The 27,979-nt window shown below is 38.6% G+C and overlaps 1 protein-coding gene, 1 long non-coding RNA gene and 1 other non-coding gene across 3 annotated transcripts; 2 read left to right on the plus strand and 1 right to left on the minus strand.

Moving 5' to 3' along the window:
• LOC103524333 (transcriptional activator protein Pur-alpha-like) lies at positions 1-27,393 on the plus strand. The gene is made up of 6 exons (XM_026833447.1): positions 1-74; positions 16,785-17,150; positions 17,582-17,789; positions 21,179-21,555; positions 26,278-26,493; positions 27,102-27,393. The coding sequence occupies exons 2-6, from the start codon at positions 16,902-16,904 to the stop codon at positions 27,255-27,257; spliced, it is 1,206 nt and encodes a 401-aa protein (XP_026689248.1). The 5' UTR covers positions 1-74; positions 16,785-16,901; the 3' UTR covers positions 27,258-27,393.
• LOC113473928 lies at positions 12,473-13,015 on the plus strand. Its single transcript, XR_003395711.1, has 2 exons — positions 12,473-12,609; positions 12,979-13,015. It is a non-coding gene; the product is annotated as an uncharacterized LOC113473928 (long non-coding RNA).
• Positions 22,209-22,280, minus strand: Trnae-uuc. The gene has a single exon. It is a non-coding gene; the product is annotated as a tRNA-Glu (tRNA).
• Positions 27,394-27,979: the final 586 nt, after the last annotated feature.

Below are 27,979 nucleotides of genomic sequence, written 5' to 3' on the forward strand. Positions count from 1 at the left end.
TTGTTTGCAAATGCCCTACCGCGCTCACTGGCACGAACCTCGCTGGCGTGTTGGAATCTCAGGAGATTTTGAAGGTAAGATTGATATGGGAGGGAACAACATAGTCTAGGGAAGGTAAGCAGAAGAAGCTATTCAAAAAAATAATTTATTTCTCAATAGAAATGCTGTAAAGATATGTCCACAAATAGTCGACCTACCTTCAATCGATGTCGACTCAACCATCCACACAGGAAGGTAAGCAGAAGAAGCTATTCAAAAAGATAATTTATTTCTCAATAGAAATGCTGTAAAGATATGTCCACAAATAGTCGACCTACCTTCAATCGATGTCGACTCAACCATCCACACTACCTGGACAACATAGCTTCATCTCGTCGATCGAAGGCCGGTCAACTTTGTTTGAACACGCCCTAATATCACTGAGAAACACATTGCATGATAGGCTTTTAGACCATTAGTAGTGGAAGTGACGTCATTTTGACATCAAAACATTTGCGAAAATGCAAAGTACGAAGTTGCTTTCAAGTCAGGAACAGTTCAGCATTCTCAGCATGGTCTGAAATCTGAATGACATATTCCATATGTTCATCATCAGGCAAGAGGATTATACGTTATACGAGTTTAAATGCAGGCGATACGAGTATATGCGAACTTGTATCGCCCGTACAAACCTATTAGAATTATTATGGCTATCTAATACATATGTACTCGTAGGCGATAAAAGTCCGACGGGACATTTTATTAGATAGCCGTTTGAATTTCAAAATGGAACTTTTCGTTTTTTCAAGCCAGCCTAGTTAGCTTAGTTGGTAGTGCGTCTGCCTTGTAAGCGCTAGGCCGCGGGTTCGATTCCCGCCCGGGGCGGATTTAAATTCAGGCGATACGAGTAGATGCGAACTCGTACCGCCCATACAAACCTAGGTATTAGAATTATTAGATGGATAACCATTATCTAATATGTGGGCGATACAAGTCCGATGGGACATTTTATTAGATGGCCATTTGAATTTCAAAATGGAACTTTTCGTTTTTTCAAGCCAGCCTAGTTAGCTTAGCTGGTAGTGCGTCTGCCTTGTAAGCGCTAGGCCGCGGGTTCGATTCCCGACCGGGGCGGATTTTACCCTGATGGGATAATGTTCGTTCTCGGAACGGCTGGCTTTTTCCTATCCTGTCTTCCTTCTCTCTTCGATTTCGGGACGATAAGACCATAGCAGTTACAGTTCCCTCTGTCAAACCTCTTTAAAAAAAAATCGTTTTTTCAATGTTTCTGAGCGGAGTTTCTGTTTCTCTGAACTATTGCCTACGAATAGTTCAGAGTCTTCGCCTTTTCCCGTGTTGAGACGGAGTCGGTGTTTTTCGTCAGTCTCTCAATCAGCGACCGGGTGATTGCTTTGGGCTGACATTTGGTTTTGGATACAAAAATTTTACACCCTCAAAGGAATAATTGAAATTTCAGGCTGCTCTCCTTCCTAGACTACTCCCCAGCTAGACTACTCTTAGAAGCGCCCTTATTCTTCTTCGTTCTCTTCTTCTCTTTTTTCCCCTTAACCCTACCTATCCCTCCAATGTTATGTACCAAGTTCTGTTTGTCTTCTTCTTTTCTCTATCTCCTTAAGATTTTGTCCCTCTGCCTCACTTTTACAGTTTTCTCTCTGAATATCCCAAGTTTTCCATTTTTGCTTTTTTTCAAACCAGTTTTTCATATTCTCCTTTTCTTTTGCATCCCCATTTTTCTCCGCTTTGTCTTTCTTCACCACCACCTCCTCTTCCTTCTTCTACTCCTCCTCCTCCTCTTCCTTCTTCTTCCACTCCTCCTCCTCCTTCTTCTTCTCCTCCTCCTCTTTCTTCTTCTTCGCTCCTCCTTTTCAACTTTGTTTTTCTCATTTGTCTTCTTTTATCACGTCTTTGCATTCTCCTCCTCCTTTTCTTTCCCATCTTCTGCCCTCTCTTTCTACCAAGTCTGTTTCCAATACTTCTTCTACTAATATATCTACTTCTTCTATTTACTACATAATAGTTCTTCTACTGCTTTTACATTGATTGTAATAATTTGTTTCCTTCGGATCCTGAACTTTATGTTACAGCTTTTCTTTTTACATTGATTGTAATAATTTGTTTCCTTCGGATCCTGAACTTTATGTTACAGCTTTTCCCTCGTGCTCTTGTGCTACCTAATGAAAATAATATTCTATACAAAAGCTAGTAAACTTGTACATCTACCTATTTTGTATAGGTTCAATACAAAACATGGTAACTTGTTCTTGTATACTTGTTTTTGTATTACGAGCATGTGGTTGACCCAGTTGTAAATGTTGTAATTTGTTCTTGGCAAAATGTGAAGTGAAGGGTCCGATTTTTTTTCCTTGTGGTCCCTTGGTAGCTTGGTACCTACTCTTAATTTAGTGGGAACTTATGAAGACATACAGTCTATTACATCTAGCAATCTATAATATATATATTTTTTTTAGCTATAGGTACATACATACTTAGGTATACATACATACATATTATGTACTTACATAGGTAGGTACAAACATTTTACATACCTACTACAGGATGGAGGTAGCTGAAGATAGGTATTATAAGGTAACTCACCTACCCTACCTATTTAAACGAGTTACCTATACACAAGTATTCTTGTGTTCAAAACAGGAAGAAAATGTGAAGTGAAGGGTTCTATTTTTTTTCCCTGTGGTCCCTTGGTAGCTTGGTACCTACTCTTAATTTAGTGGGAACTTATGAAGACATACAGTCTATTACGTCTAGCAATCTATAATATATTTTTTTCAGCAGACATATGTACTTACATAGGTATACATACATACATAATTATGTTATGTACTTACATAGGTAGGTACAAACATTTTACATACCTACTACAGGACGGAGGTAGTTGAAGATAGGTATTATAAGGTAACTCACCTACCCTACCTATTTAAACGAGTTACCTATACACAAGTATTCTTGTGTTCAAAACAGGAATTAAAACTCTCTCTCTCTCGTACTCGTACTCGTACTCGTATTTCTAGTAGGTACGTAATTTATATAGACCTTATTATTATTCAAATATATCTACTTTCCACCACGCACTTGAATCCATCACGCCTGTTCTACATAAATAATTAAACACTCTTTATCTTCAGATAATATTCCTCAGTTGATCTGCTCTTTCATTTTACAGGGAGTAGAGTTTTCTCTGGTGTCAAAGGTCGTAATGAAAAGATTCCGACTGTAGATTGTCTCCTATGGAAAAAAAAACAGTCATTTTGGTTCGATGCCAATTCAAAAGAGAAACGATTGAGAAGCGTCGTCTTTTGTTTGAATAAGTTAACCCTTTGCGGAGATATCTCATTTTAGAGGGAGCAGAGTTTTCTCTGGTGTCAAAGGTCGTAATGAAAAGATTCCGACTGTAGATTGTCTCCTATGGAAAAAAAACCAGTCATTTTGGTTCGATGCCAATTCAAAAGAGAAACGATTGAGAAGCGTCGTCTTTTGTTTGAATAAGTTAACCCTTTGCGGAGATAAATGTCTGAAAAGTGACACGAGATTTTCATTGTTGGATTTGTAAGGATTTTTTTTCTTCCTCCTCCTCTTCTTCTTCTTCTTCTTCTTCTTCTATTTTGTTTTTGATTTCAAATTAAATTTATTAAACTATGTTTCATTTACCTAAATTCAGATAGGTACCTAACAATAGGAAATACGAGTATGATAGATCGATAATGTTAATTTTTTAATCATTATTTGCGTCTATAGGAAGATAGGATACCTATGTATCTATCTATACAAATGAAGATTTCTTCTTACCAAATTTTACTTTTTCCTAGCAAATTGATTTCTTCAAGTGGTTAAGATTGTTCTTGCCCAAATCTCTTTATCTTAGTAATATACACTACATTGTGTAGGGTATTTTATTTAGTGACTTTCTTCGTTTAGGGGCATTAAAAGCTATTTCCATTTTAGTGGTAAACGTTTTGCGGATTCAGCAAGGATTAAAATGGAAGATGGTGAATATCTCCTTTTTTTATTTCAACATGAAATACGTTTTGGCTTATAATCAAAGAAAATTTCCCTAAGTAAAAGCTCGGAGCTTTCATAAAGGAGAAGTATTATGTTTCCCATTCAAATTTCGCTTTTCTTCAGAGTTCATTGAAAATTTAAAAGCTTTCCCCCCCTTGTACAATATTGTACATTCATATTTCTAATATTACCTAGATAGAAGAAGAAGAAGAATATTGGACTATTTGATATTTCTCGCGCACTATTCAAATTTGGAATCTTCTGTTGAACTTTGGAGAAAATTGAAAACTTGTACAATATTGTACATTCATATTTCTAATATTACCTAGATAGAAGAAGAAGAATATTGGACTATTTGATATTTCTCGCGCACTATTCAAATTTGGAATCTTCTGTTGAACTTTGGAGAAAATTGAAAATATGTGTAACTTTCAATCATTTATTTTCTAAGGAATCTTTTAGTTATTAGCGATTTGAAAGTCTCGTATGTTGAACCTATGCAATGATATTTCAGGATCTTTACAGAGGTTGACTTTGAATACATAAATTATCGATGATTAGCTAATATTGCGGAAACCAACAAAAATTCGATTTTAATGACGATTTTAAAAATAACAATGCATCTAAACCCTCTGAGTGTCAAGCAGCACTACTTGTGAACTTTATTCTTTGTTTCTTGCACATTGCATACACAATCAGATTTCAGGCATTCATAAAAAATTACATTTTCATTTCACAAGACGTAGGTACCTACCTCCTACATACAAGAGACAAATTTGGATTTGGAACCAACTACTGTGTTGTAGTGTGCGCACAAACCTCAAAGTTAAGCAACGTCGAGGTACCTCCTACATACAAGAGACAAATTTGGATTTGGAACCAACTACTGTGTTGTAGTGTGCGCACAAACCTCAAAGTTAAGCAACGTCGGTACCTCCTACATACAAGAGACAAATTTGGATTTGGAACCAACTACCTACTGTGTTGTAGTGTGCGCACAAACCTCAAAGTTAAGCAACGTCGAGCATGACGTCTTCCGAGACGGGTGACCATCTACCACTCTTTTGTGAAAGTCTTGGTTCAAGACATGAAAAAAAATCTGTGAAAGCCAAGAAAAAGAAAAGCTTTTTAATTTCATTGTAAAGGCATGACTTCCTTTTTTTATGGCGGTGAGACGGGTGACCATCTACCACTCTTTTGTGAAAGTCTTGGTTCAAGACATGAAAAAAATTCTGTGAAAGCCAAGAAAAAGAAAAGCTTTTTAATTTCATTGTAAAGGCATGACTTCCTTTTTTTATGGCGGTTCATAAAAATTTAATCTAGAAAAATATTCGAGATCATTATCTCGTAGTAAAACGAAACGGCCATAAAATTGCACATACAATGTCGTCTTTATTTTGATAATGCTTTATGAAGATAAAGAAAACATGATGGCTTGAGAAGAAGGAGGAGAAAGAAGAATAAGAATTGAAGAAGCAAAATAAGGAGGAGTAAGATAAAGAAAACATGATGGCTTGAGAAGAAGGAGAAGAAAGAGAAATAAGAATTGAAGAAGCAAAATAAGGAGGAGGAGAAGAAGCAAAAGAAAGAGAAGAACAAGAAGAAGCAAAAGAAGGTGAAGAGGAAAAAGGAGGAGGAGGAGGAGGAGAAGCAAAAGAAAGAGAAGAACAAGAAGAAGCAAAAGAAGGTGAAGGAGAAGGAGAAGAGGAAGAGAAAAATAAGGTACTCTGCGCTGATAAGAGTCCATAATATTTGTTATCGTTGTTAAGTTCCGTACTCGTCTATGATGTGATAAAATGTGGAAACTATTAACATTATAAATATATGTAAAGGTTATTATGTAAATTATGTATTAGGTTATTATGTACATAATATGTGTGAATACATTAAGGCTGGACCGCGTTCCACAAAAAAAAATCTTGCAATTTACATTTTTCATGCTCCACAAAAATTACAAATTTTATGACTGTAATACTACAAAAGAAAAACGCTTTAAAAACGTTACATAACGATTTGGAAGTAATAGTTGTTGTGACGTCAACATTTTGCGAAGGATAGCCACCTATGTATAGGGCAAAGCTGAGAAGTTTCCTTCAGGAACACCGCCCTAGTTATCCTGCAACTAACATATACCAGAGTCTACTTGAGTAGTTCAGGATTAAACTAACGCTACTTGAAACTCATTCACGCGAATAATCCTCTGGAAACCCTTGTAACGCCCTTTGAAAACGTTACATAACGATTTGGAAGTAATGGTTGTTGTGACGTCAACATTTTGCGAAGAATAGCCACCTATGTATAGGGCAAAGCTGAGAAGTTTCCTTCAGGAACACCGCCCTAGTTATCCTGCAAACTAACATGTACCAGAGTCTACTTGAGTAGTTCAGGATTAAACGAACGCTACTTGAAACTCATTCACGCGAATAATCCTCTGGAAACCCTTGTAACGTTCAAAGAGATAAATATGATATCAGCAAATTCCGAGATAATTGTGGAGGGGAAAATCCAAATGCCGTCAGGCGTGGAGAAACCACAAAGTTTCCATTTCTACTGGCGAGAGAGGGGAGGGAAAAGAGATTAGAGAGAAGGAGAAATTAGTTGATAAATTGTGGAAAGACAAAGTGGAGCAAGTTGGGAGTGAGGAAGCAGCAAAAAATGTGGAATAACTTCCCTTTCCCTCCCGGCTCACCGCTCCCTCCCACATGAAATTCAAATCCGCACAAGTTGAAAGTTTTGTCATCACGAAGTTGCTTTCGGGGGAAATAACAATAGATATTGTGTAATACCCTTCGTAAATGTCGACTCTTAATACTTTGGCAGTTTTAACCCCACGTTTTAGAGAGTTTGGTGATAAATATCAGATATTGTGTAATACCCTTCGTAAATGTCGACTCTTAATACTTTGGCAGTTTTAACCCCACGTTTTAGAGAGTTTGGTGATAAATATTTATTAATCGAGTCAGGTCTCTTCATAATTTTGTTATTGTAAAATTGGGAGACATTTTTTTGCTGTCAAAGTATGATCCCGTGACAGTTTCTTAACCCGAGACAGCTAGACAGCTTTCAAATGCTTTAATTAATAAATTCTTCATTGATTAATGTCAGAATAATATTCAGATAAGAATAGAAAGCGAGGGAGGCCCTAAGACCCTAGGGAAAGATGGTATGTCAGAATAATATTCAGATAAGAATAGAAAGCGAGGGAGGCCCTAAGATGGGAGAATGTTGTCTTGTATAAATGGTATTAGAAAAAAAAGTTTCCTTCCATATTTTATTTCAGAGGAATCAAGAACAAAGGCGGAAAGATGGGAGAATGTTGTCTTGTATAAATGGTATTAGAAAAAAAAGTTTCCTTCCATATTTTATTTCAGAGGAATCAAGAACAAAGGCATCAGAGCTCATAGATAAATATGTAGGTAGCTAGGTAGGGTGTCATTGAGAGAGACAGGAAGGAGGGGGAATTTTCATCACTAACCATCAAATTTTGTGATTTCAGTCGGCTGGTTGCCAGATAGGGTAGGTAAGTGGGTAGTTAGGAAGAGAGGGTTAAAGAGAAAAATTAAAAATTGTAAAGGTAGGAAGTAGGGAATGGAGAGAAGAAGAGAGAACGAAAATGGGGACGAAGGGCGGGAGGTAAGAAGGAGATTGAAGAAAGAGGAGAGGAGGAAAGAAGATAGAACGTGAGAATGATAACAGAAAGAAGAGAGAAAGGAAGTAGAAGGAAGGGGGTAAGATCAGAGGGAGACATAAGAAGGATAGAGGGAAAAAGTACAAAATGGAGGGAAGGAAGGAGGGAAAAGAGAAAGATGGGAGAATGTTGTCTTGTATAAATGGTAGGTATTAGAAAAAAAAGTTTCCTTCCATATTTTATTTCAGAGGAATCAAGAACAAAGGCATCAGAGCTCATAGATAAATATGTAGGTAGCTAGGTAGGGTGTCATTGAGAGAGACAGGAAGGAGGGGGAATTTTCATCACTAACCATCAAATTTTGTGATTTCAGTCGGCTGGTTGCCAGATAGGGTAGGTAAGTGCGTAGGAAGAGAGAGTTAAATAGAGAAATTAAAAATTGTAAAGGTAGGAAGTAGCGAAGTAGGGAATGGAGAGAAGAAGAGAGAACGAAAATGGGGACGAAGGGCGGGAGATAAGAAGGAGATTGAAGAAAGAGGAGAGGAGGAAAGAAGATAGAACGTGAGAATGATAAGAAAAAGAAGAGAGAAAGGAAGTAGAAGGAAGGGGGTAAGATTAGAGGGAGACTTATGAAGGATAGGTAGAGGGAAAAAGTACAAAATGGAGGGAAGGAAGGAGGGAAAAGGAGAGGAAGAAAACAGGATTGGGCAAAGAAAAAGCGACCTTCTCTCCCTCCAAAGAAATAAGATAAAAGAGGGTAAACAGACAAACATGGGGAGAGAGGAGGAGGAGGGAAAAATGAAGGGAGGAGAAAGATATAAGGAGGGGAAAATGGGAGGGAGGGAAACTGTCTCTCCCAATGATTAATTGCCACTCTTGACGTTTATACCCAAAGAACTAAGGTAAAAGAGGGTAAACAGACAAAAATGGGGAGAGAGGAGGAGGAGGGAAAAATGAAGGGAGGAGAAAGATATGAGGAGGGGAAAATGGGAGGTAGGGAAACTGTCTCTCCCAATGATTAATTGCCACTCTTGACGTTTATATTATAAGTGGTGACGACGACGTGGGACCGAAAATCCCTTCCACTCCCCTCTCTCCCCTCATTCCGAGGGGAGAGAAGGGGAATATTATCATAGATATCATAATTTCGCAGACACAATTTTACCATTTCTCAGCTGGTAAGTACCTACCTTTTAGCAGGTTTGAATAAATTTGACAAAGTAATCATAAGCAGGTAGGTAAGTTATACGAGTAGGTAGATGGAAAGATATATTTAGGTAAGTTTTGTATAGGTTAGTAAGTAGGTCTATGTACAGACATATACGAATCCGAAGGCAGAGAGGGAGAGAAAGAAAGAGGGGAAAAGATAAAGGGAAAGAAATGGGGATAAATAGAAAGAGAGAGAGGGAGAGAGAGGGAGAGAGAGAGAAAGATAAGGATAAACACAGAGAAGGAGAGAGAAAGAAAGAGGGCGAAAGATAAAGTTAGATAAATGGGGAGAAAGATAGGGATAAATAGAGAAAGAGAGAGTGAGAGTGAGAGGGGAAGAGAGAGAGTGAGAGAAAGAGAGAGAGGGAGAGAGAGAGAGCAAGAGAAAGAGAGAGAGCCCACATTGTGATGTGGTTTTGTGGTTATGACGCATGACGGTTTGGTTTTGTATGACTTGTGTTTGTGTTGAATGGACTGTGTTTGTGTTAAAATTTCATCCTTTGGCACTTTCATCCTTTTGAAAACCTTTGAAGGAAAAAAGAAGATGAAAGAAAACTCAAAGTCCATTTTGGACTCAAAGTTCAATCGCATGATGCTATGATGTTGGCTTTTCCCGGTCCCTATAAGCCTCATATTAACGTCACCCGCGTGAGAAAAAAGTATTAGTCGAGTATTGAACTAACTCTTCTTTAGAAACAAAAATATATTTTATCTATTCGTTTGTTTATATGTTTATCTGTTTAGTTATTTACAAGCTAGGCATCAAAGACATACATACATCTATGACTTGAATATATATGTAAAACTGAATTAATATCCCAAACCATTATTGTTTTATTTGAAATTGAAAAATGTCAGTTCCAATGGAACACCCTTAACACTCTTCGTGTAGTAAAGAGTATACAGAATGTTATTAATTTTGAACCACCGTCTTTTCTTGTTTGTTGCTGTTGATAAAGTACAACATCTAGCATACAACATAAAATTAGCATAAACTTGTTTCTTGCGACACGAAACAACCCTCACCCTGATGGGATAATGTTCGTTCTCGGAACGGCTGGCTTTTTCCTATCCTGTCTTCCTTCTCTCTTCGATTTCGGGACGATAAGACCATAGCAGTTACAGTTCCCTCTGTCAAACCTCTTAAAAAAAAAATCGTTTTTTCAATGTTTCTGAGAGGAGTTTCTGTTTCTCTGAACTATTGCCTACGAATAGTTCAGAGTCTTTGCCTTTTCCCGTGTTCAGACGGAGTCTCTCAATCAGCCATGGTTGCTTTGGGCTGACATTTGGTTTTGGATACAAAAAATTTACACCCTCAAAGGAATTAAAATTTCAGGCTGCTCTCCTTCCTAGACAACTCCCCAGCTAGACCACTCTTGGAAGCGAATAGACGTGATTTAACCAACGTACAATAACTACTTACCATAGCCACAATTGTTAAGCTACATCGAGTAGGGCGGACAAAATATTTATATTCCAAAGAAAATCGTCTTTTACAACTTATCAATATACCGACAATTTTATCAATATTGCATTTCGGAAACATTCCCAACAAAGTCCCTGGCTGCTCCAAAATTTTTTCAATGTTTCTGAGAGGAGTTTCTGTTTCTCTGAACTATTGCCTACGAATAGTTCAGAGTCTTCGCCTTTTCCCGTGTTCAGACGGAGTGGGTGTTTTTCGTCAGTCTCTCAATCAGCGACCGGGTGATTGCTTTGGGCTGACATTTGGTTTTGGATATAAAAATTTTACACCCTCAAAGGAATAATTGAAATTTCAGGCTGCTCTCCTTCCTAGACTACTCCCCAGCTAGACTACTCTTAGAAGCGAATAGACGTGATTTAACTAACGTACAATAACTACTTGCCATAGCCACAATTGTTAAGCTACATCGAGTAGGGCGGACAAAATATTTATATTCCAAAGAAAACCGTCTTTTACAACTTATCAATATACCGACAATTTTATCAATATTGCATTTCGGAAACATTCCCAACAAAGTCCCTGGCTGCTCCAAAAGTTTTTTCAATGTTTCTGAGAGGAGTTTCTGTTTCTCTGAACTATTGCCTACGAATAGTTCAGAGTCTTCGCCTTTTCCCGTGTTGAGACGGAGTCGGTGTTTTTCGTCAGTCTCTCAATCAGCGACCGGGTGATTGCTTTGGGCTGACATTTGGTTTTGGATACAAAAAATTTACACCCTCAAAGGAATTAAAATTTCAGGCTGCTCTCCTTCCTAGACAACTCCCCAGCTAGACCACTCTTGGAAGCGAATAGACGTGATTTAACCAACGTACAATAACTACTTACCATAGCCACAATTGTTAAGCTACATCGAGTAGGGCGGACAAAATATTTATATTCCAAAGAAAATCGTCTTTTACAACTTATCAATATACCGACAATTTTATCAATATTGCATTTCGGAAACATTCCCAACAAAGTCCCTGGCTGCTCCAAAAAATGAAACATATGAATGTCACAGTATGTGCTGGTGTCCCACATGTTCTATTTGTTGACATGCATATTCCACACATCATCGAATTTATGCTTTTCTAATAAAAATACAAAATATCATGCAACAAAATGTTGTATTAAATTTCATATTTAAAAAATAATATTAAAAAAACTAGTACATTATATTGTTTATTTTATGCTGTGTCAGCTGTGTTTGGCCAAAAGAATAACAATCAGTTATGTTGGTTCTATTTGACGCATGACATACATAAAGCCACTCACGCTCCAACTGTCGGACAAAACATATATATGGGGGGCACGGTTGGTCCAGTGGTAACGCGCTTGCTTGCCATGCAGAAGGTCCCGGGTTCGAATCCCACCATCGACAAAAATTTGTACTCCAACTGTCGGACAAAACATATATAAGGTCTGTGCGACCTAGTTGTATCACACCGCCGAAATGTGTTTGGCGAAAAAAGAGGCCTCTCTGACAATCTGAAAGTTGAATTTTTTTTCGCCTCACTATTTTTGGCGGTCTTACATACCTAGGTCGAATAAACCTAGATCTCTCCGACAGTCACAGAGTGAGGGGCTGACCTAAGACCCTGTTTAGAATGCTGGGGGTAAAGAGACTTTTTAGCCTCATTCGAGCAGGATTCACAAGGCGTCCACCCTGCACTGGTTTACTAAGTGCCTGCCTCCTTTGCAATTCCTTCTCAAGAGTCCAGAATGTTCTCATCCATTTATTTTGCATAATTTCATTATGAAATTTAATTATTAGAGAGGGGAGGATATGACGATTAGAACATGGATACAGAGGTGCAAATACCTTCCCAACTACCCGTACATTTGACCAACTCACTAAATCCTCTTGGTGCCACAGGGCCGGAAGTTTGATGAACGACACTGTATACTTTTAATGTGGGCCTTGCCATGAAACACACTGTATACCCCGCCTTGTATTTTGGCCAGGACGAAATTTTCTTCAATATTCGCTTTCCACTCAGATGTAATCTCACTGGTTTCAGTACGAAATAACTTTGCCAGAAGTTTGATGAACGACACTGTATACTTTTAATGTGGGCCTTGCCATGAAACACACTGTATTGTCTGCCTTGTATTTTGGCCAGGACGAAATTTTCTTCAATATTCGCTTTCCACTCAGATGTAATCTCACTGGTTTCAGTACGAAATAACTTTGCTGTGTAATATTTTTTTCTCCATTTTCTAGTAAAGTTTTGAAGCCTCAAAGGTAACACTTTGAATGGTGGATATCTAGTTACTGGAGAATACAATTTTCCAGGTAAGTACCTCCTAGTGGTTCAGTAAATTCTAGAATAAAAGGGTCCCTGCGAGGCACCCATTGACTGTATAGGTATGGTCCAATGAGCAGATGCTCTTAATGTGTTAGAAAATGTTTGCCCCATTTCGTCGAAATGAGACCAACCCTTCGGGAGATATTGCAAGACAAAGAGTTCTAGAAGAGGTTCATTCAAAGGCCTGATCGGTCCGTGAATTATTTTATGGCGGATTGGTGTCCTAGCAAAATCCTACAATTTTATTGTTACCTTGTAACAAAAACAAGAACATATTTTTTTCAGGAATTCACCCCTGCTATAGTAGAGCAGTGTAGAGTGCCACTAAATTTCCAAAACCAATTGTCTTCTTTCAGATCACCTTTACAGAAAAGCAGCAGTCACTTGTCACCCAACGAGAATGTATTCTCCATGTACAGCTACATTTCACAGCGCCGAGAAATTCAATTCTGAAGGAACCATGAAACCTTTCCAGCAAAGCCGATCGGTCCGTGAATTATTTTATGGCGGATTGGTGTCCTAGCAAAATCCTACAATTTTATTGTTACCTTGTAACAAAAACAAGAACATTGATCGGTCCGTGAATTATTTTATGGCGGATTTGTGTCCTAGCAAAATCCTACAATTATACTGTTACCTTGTAACAAAAACAAGAACATTTTTTTTTTTCAGGAATTCACCCCTGCTATAGTAGAGCAGCATAGAGTGCCACTAAATTTCCAAAACCAATTGTCTTATTTCAGATCACCTTTACAGAAAAGCAGCAGTCACTTGTCACCAAACGAGAATGTATTCTCCATGTACAGCTACATTTCACAGCGCCGAGAAATTCAATTCTGAAGGAACCATGAAACCTTTCCAGCAAAGCCCCGCATCCAACGAAACAATAACATCAAACGAGGAAGATATGATGAGAAGTTTGGAATTCTTGAAACATATTCTCGAAAGTCAATATGTTCGTGGAGATAGAGTGTGCATAAAAAACTTGTTCCTTCACATCTCCAAAGCTTCGAAAGCTCCTCCCAAGATACAAATATGCTGCGGCAAAGACATCAAAGATTTTAAAAAATTTCTATCGAAATTTCCCGAGACGTTCCTGGTGAAAAATAACTACGTTAGCTTGAACGTTTACAAAGATGGTAAGTATGAGAGCATGGTTTTTTATACTTTGATCAATCTCCTCCCTCCTTTGAGTAAGGTTCTCGGAGAATTTATCAACTGAGGATCATCTGATATAGCACACTCTACTTGATGTGAGTTCTTTGTAGGTTCAGAGGAACGATATTCATCTGCCAGAATTTGAAGCTCAAAGATCTTTTCTTTTAAACTGGAGGATAAAAGCTTTATTTAGACTGTTGAGATCTCCCCCCTTTGAGTAAGGTTCTCGGAGAATTTATCAACTGAGGATCATCTGATATAGCACACTTTACTTGATGTGAGTTCTTTGTAGGTTCAAAGGAACGATATTCATCTGCCAGAATTTGAAGCTCAAAGATCTTTTCTTTTAAACTGGAGGATAAAAGCTTTATTTAGACTGTTGAGATTCCCCCCTTTGAGTTAAGGTTCTCGGAGAATTTATCAACTGAGGATCATCTGATATAGCACACTCTACTTGATGTGAGTTCTTTGTAGGTTCAAAGGAACGATATTCATCTACCAGAATTTGAAGCTTGAAGATCTTTTCTTTTAAACTGGAGGATAAAAGCTTTATTTAGACTGTTGAGATGGCATGGCACAGGTAGTCATTTATTACCGCAGAATATTAGGTAAATACCGACTACTGAATGATCTTCCCTAATACCAACTTTACTAATACCAATCCACACATTCTACTTCCAGGTGATCCAAATATAGAGATGATCGAGAATTTGGTATCCGCCCAGCGAGCTGTAGATGAGATCAGCCAATACAAAGAGATTGGCCTGAAGCTGCAAGGATCATTATGGGGAATGACGGGCAAAGTCAGTCTGCTTGCTCTGAAAGTACCACCGGGCAAAATCTTCATTTTCGACATGGTAAATATTCTAAATACTCTCCTTCGTGATATAGGAAATTGCGAAATGGAATGATTCATAATATTATAGGCCAGTCTTGTAAGCGTCCGGTTGCGGGTTCTATTCCTAGCCCATGCGAATTTTTGCTATACAGATAAGGTTCGTTTTCGGAACAGCTGACTTTTTTTATATCACGTACCTATCAGTCTTTGATAGTTGTTATAGGGAACTCAATGTCTCGTTGATATAGGAACCTCCGTTGTCGCAGTTCCCTCTATCGAATCTCCTAAAAAACAAAAATACTAAAAGTTTTTGTTTTTCAAAAACTTTTTTTTCTTTTTTTTTTCAAACATCTCCAACAACACGTCATACCACATACCTACACCCCCACAAAAAAAAAATCTACATTTAATATTGTTTTTATTTTCTTCTCATTACTTTTTTAATCTGTCCGATTTTCAAAATGAAATCGAGACGTTCAGTAATGTGAAATGTGTTGCGAGTAGCTATGTATTGTGTCAGGAACAGTTCAGCATTCTCAGCATGGTCTGAAATCTGAATGACATATTCCATATGTTCATTATCAGGCAAGAGGATTATACGTTACTAGTGGGATACCCGCGAGCTTTGCATCGCTCATTTCGAATTTCTTGAATAACTCGCGAACGGCTGGCTTTAGGAAATTTTAACCTATAACGTGTCAGGAACAGTTCAGCATTCTCAGCATGGTCTGAAATCTGTGAATGACATATTCCATATGTTCATCATCAGGCAAGAGGATTATACGTTACTAGTGGGATACCCGCGAGCTTTGCATCGCTCACGGCAACCTCTTATTACACACAAACAGAAAACCTCTTAAGATACGAGTATTCAGGCGATACGAGTATATGCGAACTCGTACCGCCCATACAAACCTAGGTATTAGAATTATTAGATGGATAGCTATTATCTAATATGTGGGCGATACAAGTCCGATGGGACATTTTATTAGATGGCCGTTTGAATTTCAAAATGGAACTTTTCGTTTTTTCAAGCCAGCCTAGTTAGCTTAGTTGGTAGCGCGTCTGCCTTGTAAGCGCTAGGCCGCGGGTTCGATTCCCGCCCGGGGCGGATTTTATTGCTTTCAAGAACAAGCGTCTGTAATAAAGTTTAACGCCATAGTTTGAAATACAAAATACACTTTGAAAAGTTGACATTCACACATTTGTATTATGTTCAGTAGGTATTTATATCTACAAAACGCTAAGGATGAAATACAGGAAATGGAAATCTACTGGAATACCTAGGTGTGAGAGTAGCTATCAAAGAAACAGCAATCGATAGAGGGTCAGGTTTCAGGTAAAGAAAATGAAGGATGAGTACTAGTAACGGCACTCAAAGTGAATAATTTATTCAAGTACCTAGGTACCTAAATACAGGGAGTAAAAGCACTAAATACACGAAGAACAAAATACATAAATAATTCTTACTTCCTTTTGTTACCTTACAAAGGGACAATTCGTTCCGCGGAGTAAAAGCACTAAATACACGAAGAACAAAATACATAAATAATTCTTACTTCCTTTTGTTACCTTACAAAGGGACAATTCGTTCCGTGGTGGGTGGTGTGTGATGGGTGTGTGTGTGGTGGGTGGTGTGTGATGGGTGTGTGTGGTGGATGGGTGTGTGATTCGTTCCGAATTAAAGTAAGAAACAAGATGGAAGCACAGGACACGATTTAAGAGAGATCTGCCCACTTCCATTAAATTTATTGTGAGTAATATCTCTGGCAACAATAGCTCCACTTAAGGCTATTACATAATTCAAGTGAGTGTATAATGGTGTCTTGTGTATGTTTGAAAATGTTTGCTAACCTAGGGTGTAAAGGCTTCAGCGTAATACCCTACTTGCAATTTTAAGTTTCTTGAATAGTGTCTTGGAGAGATACGGAATAATATTAAGTCTGCCAAGAGCTATCTACGTCTGACCACAAGATTACAGTCTAACCTATAAGATAGTAGAGATGTCTACTCAAATACAGGGTGAGGTATAGAATCTATATCTTACCCTGTATTATCTGATAATGAAGGATAGATACTCAAAGTAATCAATAAACTAGAAAGGATTTTTACTTCTACTCGAAAGTCCAACGAATACTGCAATATTTTCCAATCTTTCCCTCACAGGTGGCTCACAACTGTCAGAACGATGCGGCCGCTCTACTGGGCAACTATGGTGTTCAGCTGCGCAACGTATTCGACACCCAATGTGCATTCAAAACCTTCCAGTACACCAATCCGCAAATGCTAGACGACAATCTGAGCGTTCATTATTTGGGTCTGAACAATTTGCTCGATTATTATGAATTCAGTGGGAACAAGCTAGTCCAGGAGCAGGAAGAGATGGTGAAGAAGGCCATCAAGAAGAACCCAAACGTGTGGCAGGAGAGACCTCTGAGTGAGGCCTTTATTGGATATGCTGCCCAAAGTGTATCTCCCCTTCTCATAATCTACTATCAGATGAAAGGCGATCGAGCGTTGAAAGTGAACAAGGTGAGTCCTGTAAAGTACATCCATTAGGAATCGCAGAATAACTCCTATAGGTACATCTCTAAATGTCATCTAAGATCTTATTCTAGGCGAAATGTAATTTTGAATTTTAAATCTTTAGAGAGAACGACATTTCCAACACCTGTAAGTGTATTAATGTCATCTAAGATCTTATTCTAGGCGAAATGTAATTTTGAATTTTAAATCTTTAGAGAGAACGACATTTCCAACACCTGTAAGTGTAGTCATTGACAATGTAACTTACGAGTGTATGTACGAGACGAGGCGAGGTCTCCATGGAAAAGGCAGAGTAATTACTTGTACTGTACACATGCAGTTACTCGTACCGATGTGTTTTCTCATATGTTGTGTTGTTTTTAAAGTAAGTCACAGGTTTCGGATTCTATTCATCTTGATAACATTCCTCTATACAGGTGCTCTTCCAGAATCTTGTCTACGAGGAGCTGTTCCGTTTCGCCATCCCGCTCATCGTCAAACGTCGTCAGAACGTCCGTCAGACGTCATTACGCTCCTGGAAACGTCAGATGGCAAACGAGCGACGCTATATCCCCTACATCGAACGGACGAACAACAAGGATCAAATTTGGAAGAACGACTACACGATTGCTCCACATGTTCCAGGTAACAAATGATGCCATGAAAATGTTTCAAGTGTCGTCTGTCTCGAAAAGCGTTCCGGGGGGATTGAGTTGCAAATTGTATGAAATATGATTTTTGTGCTTCTACGGAGTATTCTCCACAGTACGTGCATTGCTAGCTGATATGTTTTTAACTTTCCATTACCTATAGGGAACCTATACTAAAGTAATGAGAAAGTATTGCAATCGGTCCAAATTTTCAAAATCGGGAAATGGGTGGAAATATCCGTTTTGGACTTCCCTGATTCCAAAAAAGTGATTTTTAACCAAGTACGTACGTGCTACAGGTTTAAATGGGAAAAAGTAGAAAGTTGTATACAAAATATTTCAAGAACGGTTTGTCGTAAAGCGATGAAATTTGCTATGATATCCCGGTATGATCCAAGGACGCGACTGTAAAAATTTGGTAAAAATCGGATAGTCACCCATTCAGATATCAACCAAAGTCAATGTTACTTCGAACTTCGAAAAAAAAATCAAATTTTTTCATACTTTATATGTTTCCTTATTACACGGGGAGTATTTTAAGATATGAAATTTCCGACCAAAGATTGGGCGCCTTAGGCGTCCGATTTTTTGGACACTTTTAAATGATCCCTTATGACATATCAAATTTTTTCATACTTGTCTTTATATGTTTCCTTATTACACGGGGAGTAGGTATTTTAAGATATGAAATTTCCGACCAAAGATTGGGCGCCTTAGGCGTCCGATTTTTTGGACACTTTTAAATGATCCCTTATGACATGGAGAGTATTTTAAGATAGGGAATTTTCGACCAAAAATCGGCCGCCTTGGGCGGCTCGAGACTTAGATTATTTTTCCGCAAATGTAATAGAAAGTCGTGTGATGTTCACACCAGATTTTTTTTCCCTTATTCTTCTTCGTTCTCTTCTTCTCTTTTTTCCCCTTAACCCTACCTATCCCTCCAATGTTATGTACCAAGTTCTGTGATGGTGCTGAGAATCGAACGTCATATTTCAGTGGAAACATCACGTTTCGAGATCGCATTGATTGATGAACTTAAAATAAAAAATCGTCTTTCAAATAGAATGACGTAAAACTCTCGTCTTTATGGTGATTTTTGTTCACGTGTTCAGGACCGAGTTTGGTACAAAACTTGGAACAGTTCGAATTACTTTTCTTGTTTCGTCATAAGGATGAGAAATTTGAGAAGAATTACCTAGAATGAAATATCAAATTTTCTTGTTGGAAAATGACTTCATTCAGTGACGGCAACTATATGCGGTTCCGAAACAAGCGGTACTTCTTCAACGTGAATCAGAACGACCGTGGCACATTCATGCGGATCTCAGAGGTAAGCGGCCAGGGAATGACAGACCCTGTAATGGGGTATGCGGATGTCTCTAAGCAGTAAATGTGTGTCCACACATAGTCTATCGATGTCGACTGGACCGTCCACACTGCCTCGATAACATAGATTCGTCGATCGATATCGATCGCCGGACGGTCGACCATGTTTGGACACACCAGAGCTCAAAAGCTGTCAATTCTGTTCTAAGGCAGTGACAAAAGAGCATTTCAGTTTCAGTACAACTAAGTAGGACCAGGACCCAATTGGTAATTGCACCCTCAAAAGACACTGCCTCGATAACATAGATTCGTCGATCGATATCGATCGCCGGGCGGTCGACCATGTCTGGACACACCAGAGCTCAAAAGCTGTCACTTCTGTTCTAAGGCAGTGACAAAAGAGCATTTCAGTTTCAGTACAACTAAGTAGGACCAGGACCCAATTGGTAATTGCACCCTCAAAAAGAAATAAAAACGGCGGTGGAACAAAAAGGTCTGTACGACCTACTTGTATCACACCGCCGAAATGTGTTTGGCGAAAAAAGAGTCCTAATTCTAGGCCTCTCTGACGATCTGAAAGTTGGATTTTTTTTTTTTTCGCCACACTATTTTTGGCGGTCTTACATACCTAGGTCGGATAAACCGAGATCTCTCCGACAGTCAGAGAGTGAGAGGCTGACCTAAGACCCTGTTTAGAATGCTGGGGGTAAAGAGACTTTTTAGCCTCATTCGAGCAGGATTCACAAGGCGTCCACCCTGCACTGGTTTACTAAGTGCTTGCCTCCTTTGCAATTCCTTCTCAAGAGTCCGGAATGTTCTCATTCATTTATTTTGCATAATTTCATTATGAAATTTAATTATTAGAGAGGGGAGGATATTACGATTAGAACATGGATACAGAGGTGCAAATATTTGGAAAATATGAAATTTGAAAACTGAATCCAAATTTAAAGTTCAAAATATTTTTTACGTAGGATTTATTTCATATTTTCTAATAATATCTACCTATTGTCAGTTGACAGAACACCTTTAGGCTTTTCTCCGAGATTTATTTTGGTAAAGATATTTTGTTATCTGGTCAATACCCTCGTAGGTAGGTATAACACGTTGGCAAATCAGATCTCACTGTGACTACGAGTAAATAGACATCTCTCATTTGAAACCATCTTTTGATTTCAGCAAAAACAAACAAGAACGTTACCAGAAGTTTGATGAACGACACTGTATACTTTTAATTTGGGCCTTGCCATGAAACACACTGTATTATCTGCTATGTATTTTGGCCAGGACGAAATTTTCTTCAATATTCGCTTTCCACTCAGATGTAATCTCACTGGTTTCAGTACGAAATAACTTTGCTGCATGTATTTTGGCCAGGACGAAATTTTCTTCGATATTCGCTTTCCACTCAGATGTAATCTCACTGGTTTCAGTACGAAATAACTTTGCTGTGTAATATTTTTTTCTCCATTTTCTAGTAAACCCAAACACATCCAAGATTTGGACACGAAATACTTTATCGCGAACAACAAGCGTTATTATTTCGACATCAAGGAGCAAAACGGGGTCAAGTTCGTCAAGATTTCGGAAGTTTCATCTATCGACCAGTCACGCAGAATGGTGGATATCTAGTTACTGGAGAATACAATTTTCCAGGTAAGTACCTCCTAGTGGTTCAGTAAATTCTAGAATAAAAGGGTCCCTGCGAGGCACCCATTGACTGTATAGGTATGGTCCAATGAGCAGATGCTCTTAATGTGTGTTGGAAAATATGAAATTTGAAAACTGAATCCAAATTTAAAGTTCAAAATATTTTTTTTTTATTTATTTGTATTTATTAAACAAAATCCTACGTAGGATTTATTTCATATTTTCTAATAATATCTACCTATTGTCAGTTGACAGAACACCTTTAGGCTTTTCTCCGAGATTTATTTTGGTAAAGATATTTTGTTATCTGTTCAATGCCCTCGTAGGTATAACACGTTGCCAAATCAGATCTCACTGTGACTACGAGTAAATAGACATCTCTCATTTGAAACCATCTTTTGATTTCAGCAAAAACAAACAAGAACGTTCCAGGACCCAACGCCTGGCACGATGCGCCCAAACACATCCAAGATTTGGACACGAAATACTTTATCGCGAATAACAAGCGTTATTATTTCGACATCAAGGAGCAAAACGGGGTCAAGTTCGTCAAGATTTCGGAAGTTTCATCTATCGACCAGTCACGCAATCTGATCAGCATCAATGTGAATCTCGTGGCCAAGTTCCGCGACTATCTCGTCAGCATTCAGCAGTTTCGGAAGCCGACTGGGCGCGGCAATGTTGGTGGGAGGGGAACCTCGCTGATTCATTCTCTCAGTATTGTCAAGGACACCAGACGCTATCTGATCGATCTGAAGAGGAACCATAGAGGATACTTCGTGACGGTGAGTGAACTGTGGGACTGATTCATTCGCTCAGTATTGTCAAGGACACCAGACGCTATCTGATCGATCTGAAGAGGAACCATAGAGGATACTTCGTGACGGTGAGTGAACTGTGGGGTGAGGGGACAGGAGGGAGGAAAGCGCAGGAGAGATTGAGGGACAGCAGAGAGGGAAGGAATGGGATGTAGAACGAAGGTAACTCTGATGAAAAAATATAACAAATGTAAATGCAGTTTCTTTGTGTTATACACAACTTTGGTGCTCACTGCAGCATTGTAGGATTTTCCCAATATCTCAATAATCCTAAAATCCAATGTTTACCTACCATGCTGGCCTCACTGCAGCATTGTAGGATTTTCCCGATATCTCAATAATCCTAACATCCAATGTTTACCTACCATGCTGACACCGGTCGCTATGCGCATTTATATGTCATTCATAGCTACTCATTTTCCTCACGAGGCTGAGTGGGCCCCGTAACAGCCAGTCACAGAATCAATCATTTGCATGATACAAATTTCTTGACCCCGCCGGGAATCGAACCCGGGTCCCCCGCGTGCAAGGCGCATAGTAGCTACTCATTTTCCTCACGAGGCTGAGTGGGCCCCGCAACAGCCAGTCACAGAATCAATCATTTGCATGATACAAATTCTTGACCCCGCCGGGAATCGAACCCGGGTCCCCCGCGTGAAAGGCGAGCGCAGTGACCACTACGCCATGGGAACTGAGAAAAAAAAATTATAACAATGGGGATAAAAAAGGGAAAGAAACAAAGTAATACTGAGTTACGCATTTTTTCTATTCAAACAAGAGCTCCTGACGGGGAAATTAGTGTCGAAGAAAAAAAAATATATAACAATGGTGATAAAAAAGGGAAAGAAACAAAGTAATACTGAGTTACGCATTTTTTCTATTCAAACAAGAGCTCCTGACGGGGAAATTAGTGTCGAACTTGCTTTGTGGAAAAAAAATAGGAAACACTAGAAAAAAGTGGAGTTTGTAGAAAAATTGCAAAATAATTAATAACGAAAAATTCTGATATCTACTGGAGCTGAATTCATAGAGTTGCCAGGGAAACAATTTTTAAACCATATAGGTAGGTAGGTACTCACCAATATTTTATATTGTTGAATATAATACCTATAGGGATGTAATACAGTTTTATCCACAGATCTCTAAAGCTGAAACAAAAATTGTTCCAGAAGAAGGAGCAATAATATAGAGAGTGGGGGGCATTGATGTCATTTACGTTTCCGATGGTGTGAGGGTCACTGGATAGGGACGAGCAGACAGATTAAAGTATTTTCAGTTGGGATATTATTACTATACCATCAGTTCGGAATATAGTCAACGGAGAAATGTGCTTTATCCATTTTTTCCGCCATGTTGAAAACAGTTTGACATAGTTTGTAATGCCGTTGAAATGACAAGGCGAACATAATCGCGAAACCCGCGAACATAATCGCCAAATCCGCGAACATAATCGCCAAATCCGCGAACAAAATCGCCTTGGAACACAACATGAAAGCCTGGACACTTGAAGAAGGATTCATTCCGTTAACATTCCTGTGAAATAACCTACCTGAAGTACAAATACTTGGAAACCCAACTGTTCCCACTCAGTGAAAAGTTCAGACTAACTGACTAATGAGTATCGATATAACGATGGAAGACAGATTTCATTGAAATAGTTACATCTATTTCAATGTAAAAATAGAAAGTAACTAGGCTGAACGTACTGCATGCTTACAAAATCTCCATGAAAATTAGTTATTACTTTCTAGATAGGCAAATTTTGTGGATGTAGTGTAGATGTTCAAGTTCTTCTTCGCCCTAGCTTTCAGCATAACCCTATCAATTACCCTACTTAAAACAAATCCTATTTCTTTTCTTTCCTTCCTTCAGATTTCTCAAATGTTGCCCACGGGGGGCAAGCTGTCTTCGATCGCCTTCGGTATCCGAGACTTGTCCAGATTAAGATTACAGAAACACGATTAAATACTCATTCAGTAATGACAGAATCCATATGAAATTAAGAGGTCCCTCTTTTCCAGAGAAATGTTCCCTTTTTACGAAATTTCAAATCCAAATTTAATTATCTCTAATGAATTTTTCCCAGATCATTGTAAGAGGTCGGTACTTTTTTTCCCAAAGAAATATTCCCATTTCATCGAATTTAAAAACCCAAATTTAATTCTCCTTAATAAAGTTTATCCGAGATTACATTTCATGTCTCGGAATTCCAGGAACATATTTTGTATTTCCATTGCTGAACTTTGTTTTCCCGAAATTCCTAATTTAATCCAAATTACAAGAGTCCTTCTCCAAAGGTTTCTCTCTAGGGCCGAAAATCCGAAAAGGGAACAATTTAGGCAAATGAGGTCCTCGTGGGCACCGCGCTATCCCTGAGCAAATGTATTCAGAAATTTCACCAAAGTGATAATGATACATCAAGAGTCCTTCTCCAAAGGTTTCTCTCTAGGGCCGAAAAATCGAAAAGGAAACAATTTAGGCAAATGAGGTCCTCGTGGGCACCGCGCTATCCCTGAGCAAATGTATTCAGAAATTTCACCAAAGTGATAATGATACACGAAACACAACACCATCCGAAACTTTTCGTCCGAGGGGAGTTCGGTGTTGATAATTATTGTTAAAACAAAAAAACTTTTCAAATTATAAAAGTTGAGTGGTGTTCTAGTTTATTTCCGACCGAGAACCTTGCAATGGGGGTCAAGTTGGAAGAGATACAAGAGTCCTTCTCCAAAGGTTTCTCTCTAGGGCCGAAAATTCGAAAAGGAAACAATTTAGGCAAATGGGGTCCTCGTGAGCACCGCGCTATCCCTGAGCGAATGTATTCAGAAATTTCACCAAAGTGATAATGATACACGAAACACAACACCATCCGAAACTTTTCGTCCGAGGGGAGTTCGGTGTTGATAATTATTGTTAAAACAAAAAACTTTTCAAATTATAAAAGTTGAGTGGTGTTCTAGTTTATTTCCGACCGAGAACCTTGCAATGGGGGTCAAGTTGGAAGAGATAAGGGCCAGCAGGTTGTGGACGAGGTGGAGGTGCTGAAGAAAGTGTAGGAGTTGAGACAAGTGATGGAGAGGCAAGAGGAAGGCGAAATGAAAACTGAGGAGGTGATGGTGGGAAAGGGAAAGATGAAGAGAAGAGAGTAAAAAACTATATAACGTAGAAGGGAACAATGTTGACAAAAGAAATTATGAAAGCAGCTAGAAAGGGAGATGGAGAGAGAGAAAAAAGGGACACTGGGAAAATTGATGCAGCTACCCAAAAGCATAGATATTCTAGATATTGAACTAGAGAGCTTTGAAGAACAGAGAAAAGTAGGACATACGAGTGGCAGCTAATACTTATCTAGAGTATCTTCTGATCTAATTTCTGAGAATGTCAAGTTATTCTGTAGCTAGAAAGGGAGATGGAGAGAGAGAGAGAGAGAGAGAGAGAAAAGGGACACTGGGAAAATTGATGTAGCTACCTAAAAGCATAGATATTCTAGATATTGAACTAGAGAGCTTTGAAAAACAGAGAAAAGAAGGACATACGAGTGGCAGCTAATACTTATCTAGAGTATCTTCTGATCTAATTTCTGAGAATGTCAAGTTATTCTGATGGTATTGCATTATATGGGTTAACAAAACAAATACAATACCCTGGGGCTGCCATTGTATGAAACAAGATTGGGACAAAGGCTGACCTACCTCATATACTTGATGAAAGAGCTATTCTTGAACTGAAAGGAAAATTAAGGTTGAGTTAAACGAGGTAGTCTTGTTAATTGGAATAATGTCCAGCGTCCAGTTTTCTACTGTAAAATGTAAAAAAAAGTAACTTCTACATCTAAAAATAAATAAAACTCTGCAAAACATTGGTCCGATATAGGTAGATGGACTGAAACCCTCACTTAGGTACATAATGTCTCCCCTAACAGGACTCTTGCATTATCAATGACAAGAGAAAAGCATTTGATAAAGCTGAACAGAGAAAAATACTATCCTCCCTCGGAATTCTTTATCATCAATATTACATACGTTTAAACCTCGAATAAAAATGTCTTTGGAGAATCATAAAATTCGGACTTCCTGAGTGCTCTCGTACATGGAACTTCACTTTGCAGAAATCTAATAAACTTGCTGGATTTAATGTGATAACTTTCTAATGACACACAAAACGAACTGTATATTTTTCAACTGAAAATATTATCTGCTGATTGAGAACACGGTAAAAAGTTTCTAAATGCCAAATGCTACTGTTCAATTTTCTAACCCAGTTAGCTTGAAAGGCTTGAGAAATGAAAGCCCGGAAGTTCTTGGAACAGAACATGAAAGCCTGGACACTTGAAGAAGGATTCATTCCGTTAAAATACCTGTGAAATAACCTGCCTGAAGTACAAATACTTGGAAACCAAACTGCTCGCACTCAGTGAAAAGTTCAGACTAACTGACTAATGAGTAACGATATAACGATGGAAGACAGATTTCATTGAAATAGTTACATCTATTTCATTGAAAAACTAGGCTGAACGTACTGCATGCTTAAAAAATTTCCACAAAATTAGTTATTACTTTCTAGATAGGCAAATTTTGTGGATGTAGTGTAGATGTTTAAGTTCTTCTTCGCCCTAGCTTTAAGCATAACACTATTAACTTTATTAACAATACTTAAAACAAATCCATCTCTTTTCTTTCCTTCCTTCAGATTTCTCAAATGTTGCCCACGGGGGGCAAGCTGTCTTCGATCGCCTTCGGTATCCGAGACTTGTCCACATTCATCGAGATCCTCAACGACATCGGCCAGGAGTTTGGTGTGGACGAAACTTCATTCAGTGACGGCAACTACATGCGGTTCCGAAACAAGCGGTACTTCTTCAACGTGAATCAGAACGACCGTGGCACATTCATGCGGATCTCAGAGGTAAGCGGCCAGGAATGACAGACCCTGTAATGGGGTATGCGGATGTCTCTAAGCAGTAAATGTGTGTCCACACATAGTCTATCGATATCGACTGGACCGTCCACACTGCCTAGATAACATAGATTCGTCGATCGATATCGATCGCCGGCCGGTCGACCATGTTTGGTCGACAAAAGAGCATTTCAGTTTCAGTACAACTAAGTAGGACCAGGACCCAATTGGTAATTGCACCCTCAAAACCCCAGGACCCAACTGGTAGTCGACTATCTTGAGGTCACGGGACACAACTGGCGTTCGTATAAATAGCCTGTATTGTACCTATAAGGTCGCGATCCGCACTCGGGAGTGAAATTAGGTACCTAGTTTTTTTTTTTTTTTTTTACACCTTAGCAATCTTCAAGTTTCTCAACTTTCTTCACAGTCAACTGGTAGTCGACTATCTTAAGAAAAAAGGTCACGGGACCCAACTGGCGTTCGTATAAATAGCCTGTATTGTACCTATAAGGTCGCGATCCGCGCTCGGGACTGAAATTAGGTAGTACTTTTTTTATTTTTTTTTTTTTATTTTACACCCTAGCAATCTTCAAGTTTCTTAACTTTCTTCACAGGTTGTCTCCCCCAACTACCAATCCTCGATGACCATCGCCGAAAAGACCTGGGACGACTTTATCGAGAAGTTCACGGAAACGTGCGAAGCTTTCCGAAGGACGAGAAGTCACCGCGAAGACGATTCGGCTCTCCAGCGAACAATTGACGAGAAGTGACGAGTGCGAGATTTCGTTTTGTGTTGAGGAACATTTCTTGCATAGGCAGTTGTTGACGAGACATTGTGACTAGGCGGCCAGACGCCGGGGAAATGGGAGTCAATTTGAATATGATGAAGGACAGGGCTTTTCTCTGCTTCCGATTTTTTCCCCCTTTCTGAGATGTTGGATTGAATACAGGATGGTTATCTGAAGGTTTGTATTCGATTGAAGGTTTCGGTATATTGGATTTAATACAGTGTGAATTTAAACATTGACTGTTTAGTCTCCAAGTTTATTGTAGTGCTTTTACATTATCTTTCTCTCAGGAAATTTCGATAATCACTTGGAAAAAAGTTTCAATTCGAGCATGTGGAAACAACAATTTATACTCTTAGTTAAATGTATTTTGAAAGTATTATCAGGTATGGAGTTGATATTCAAAGGTGGGTACTTTACCATTTAGTATAAAATTGCATGTTTACATTACCGCACCCGACTTGCCATTATAATATTAACACAGTACTTGATGTATAAAACCAATTATTCCGTAGGTATGTAGGTAGGTACATTACAAAAATATGTAACCAGTGTGAGGAAATTATTTTGTACAAAAATATGAAAAATTATGTACCTACAGGAGGAAAAATCATTGTTTACTCTCATTTGAACAAGGAGATGCCCATCCCCCCAGAAAATATAAAGTTAAATACCTATTATGAATTTTTTTCCACAATTTCCCT

This window comes from Diaphorina citri, unplaced genomic scaffold, assembly GCF_000475195.1.
Source record: "Diaphorina citri unplaced genomic scaffold, Diaci psyllid genome assembly version 1.1 scaffold94, whole genome shotgun sequence".
Classification (NCBI taxonomy): domain Eukaryota; kingdom Metazoa; phylum Arthropoda; class Insecta; order Hemiptera; family Psyllidae; genus Diaphorina; species Diaphorina citri.

Excerpts from the sequence above, each read along its gene's own strand:
- LOC103524333 (XM_026833447.1), top strand. The coding sequence starts at position 16,902 with ATGCTAGACGACAATCTGAGCGTTCATTATTTGGGTCTGAACAATTTG. Across the intron at positions 17,151-17,581 it reads GAGCGTTGAAAGTGAACAAG|GTGCTCTTCCAGAATCTTGT; the intron begins GTGAGTCCTGTA and ends TCCTCTATACAG. Across the intron at positions 26,494-27,101 it reads CATTCATGCGGATCTCAGAG|GTTGTCTCCCCCAACTACCA; the intron begins GTAAGCGGCCAG and ends CTTTCTTCACAG.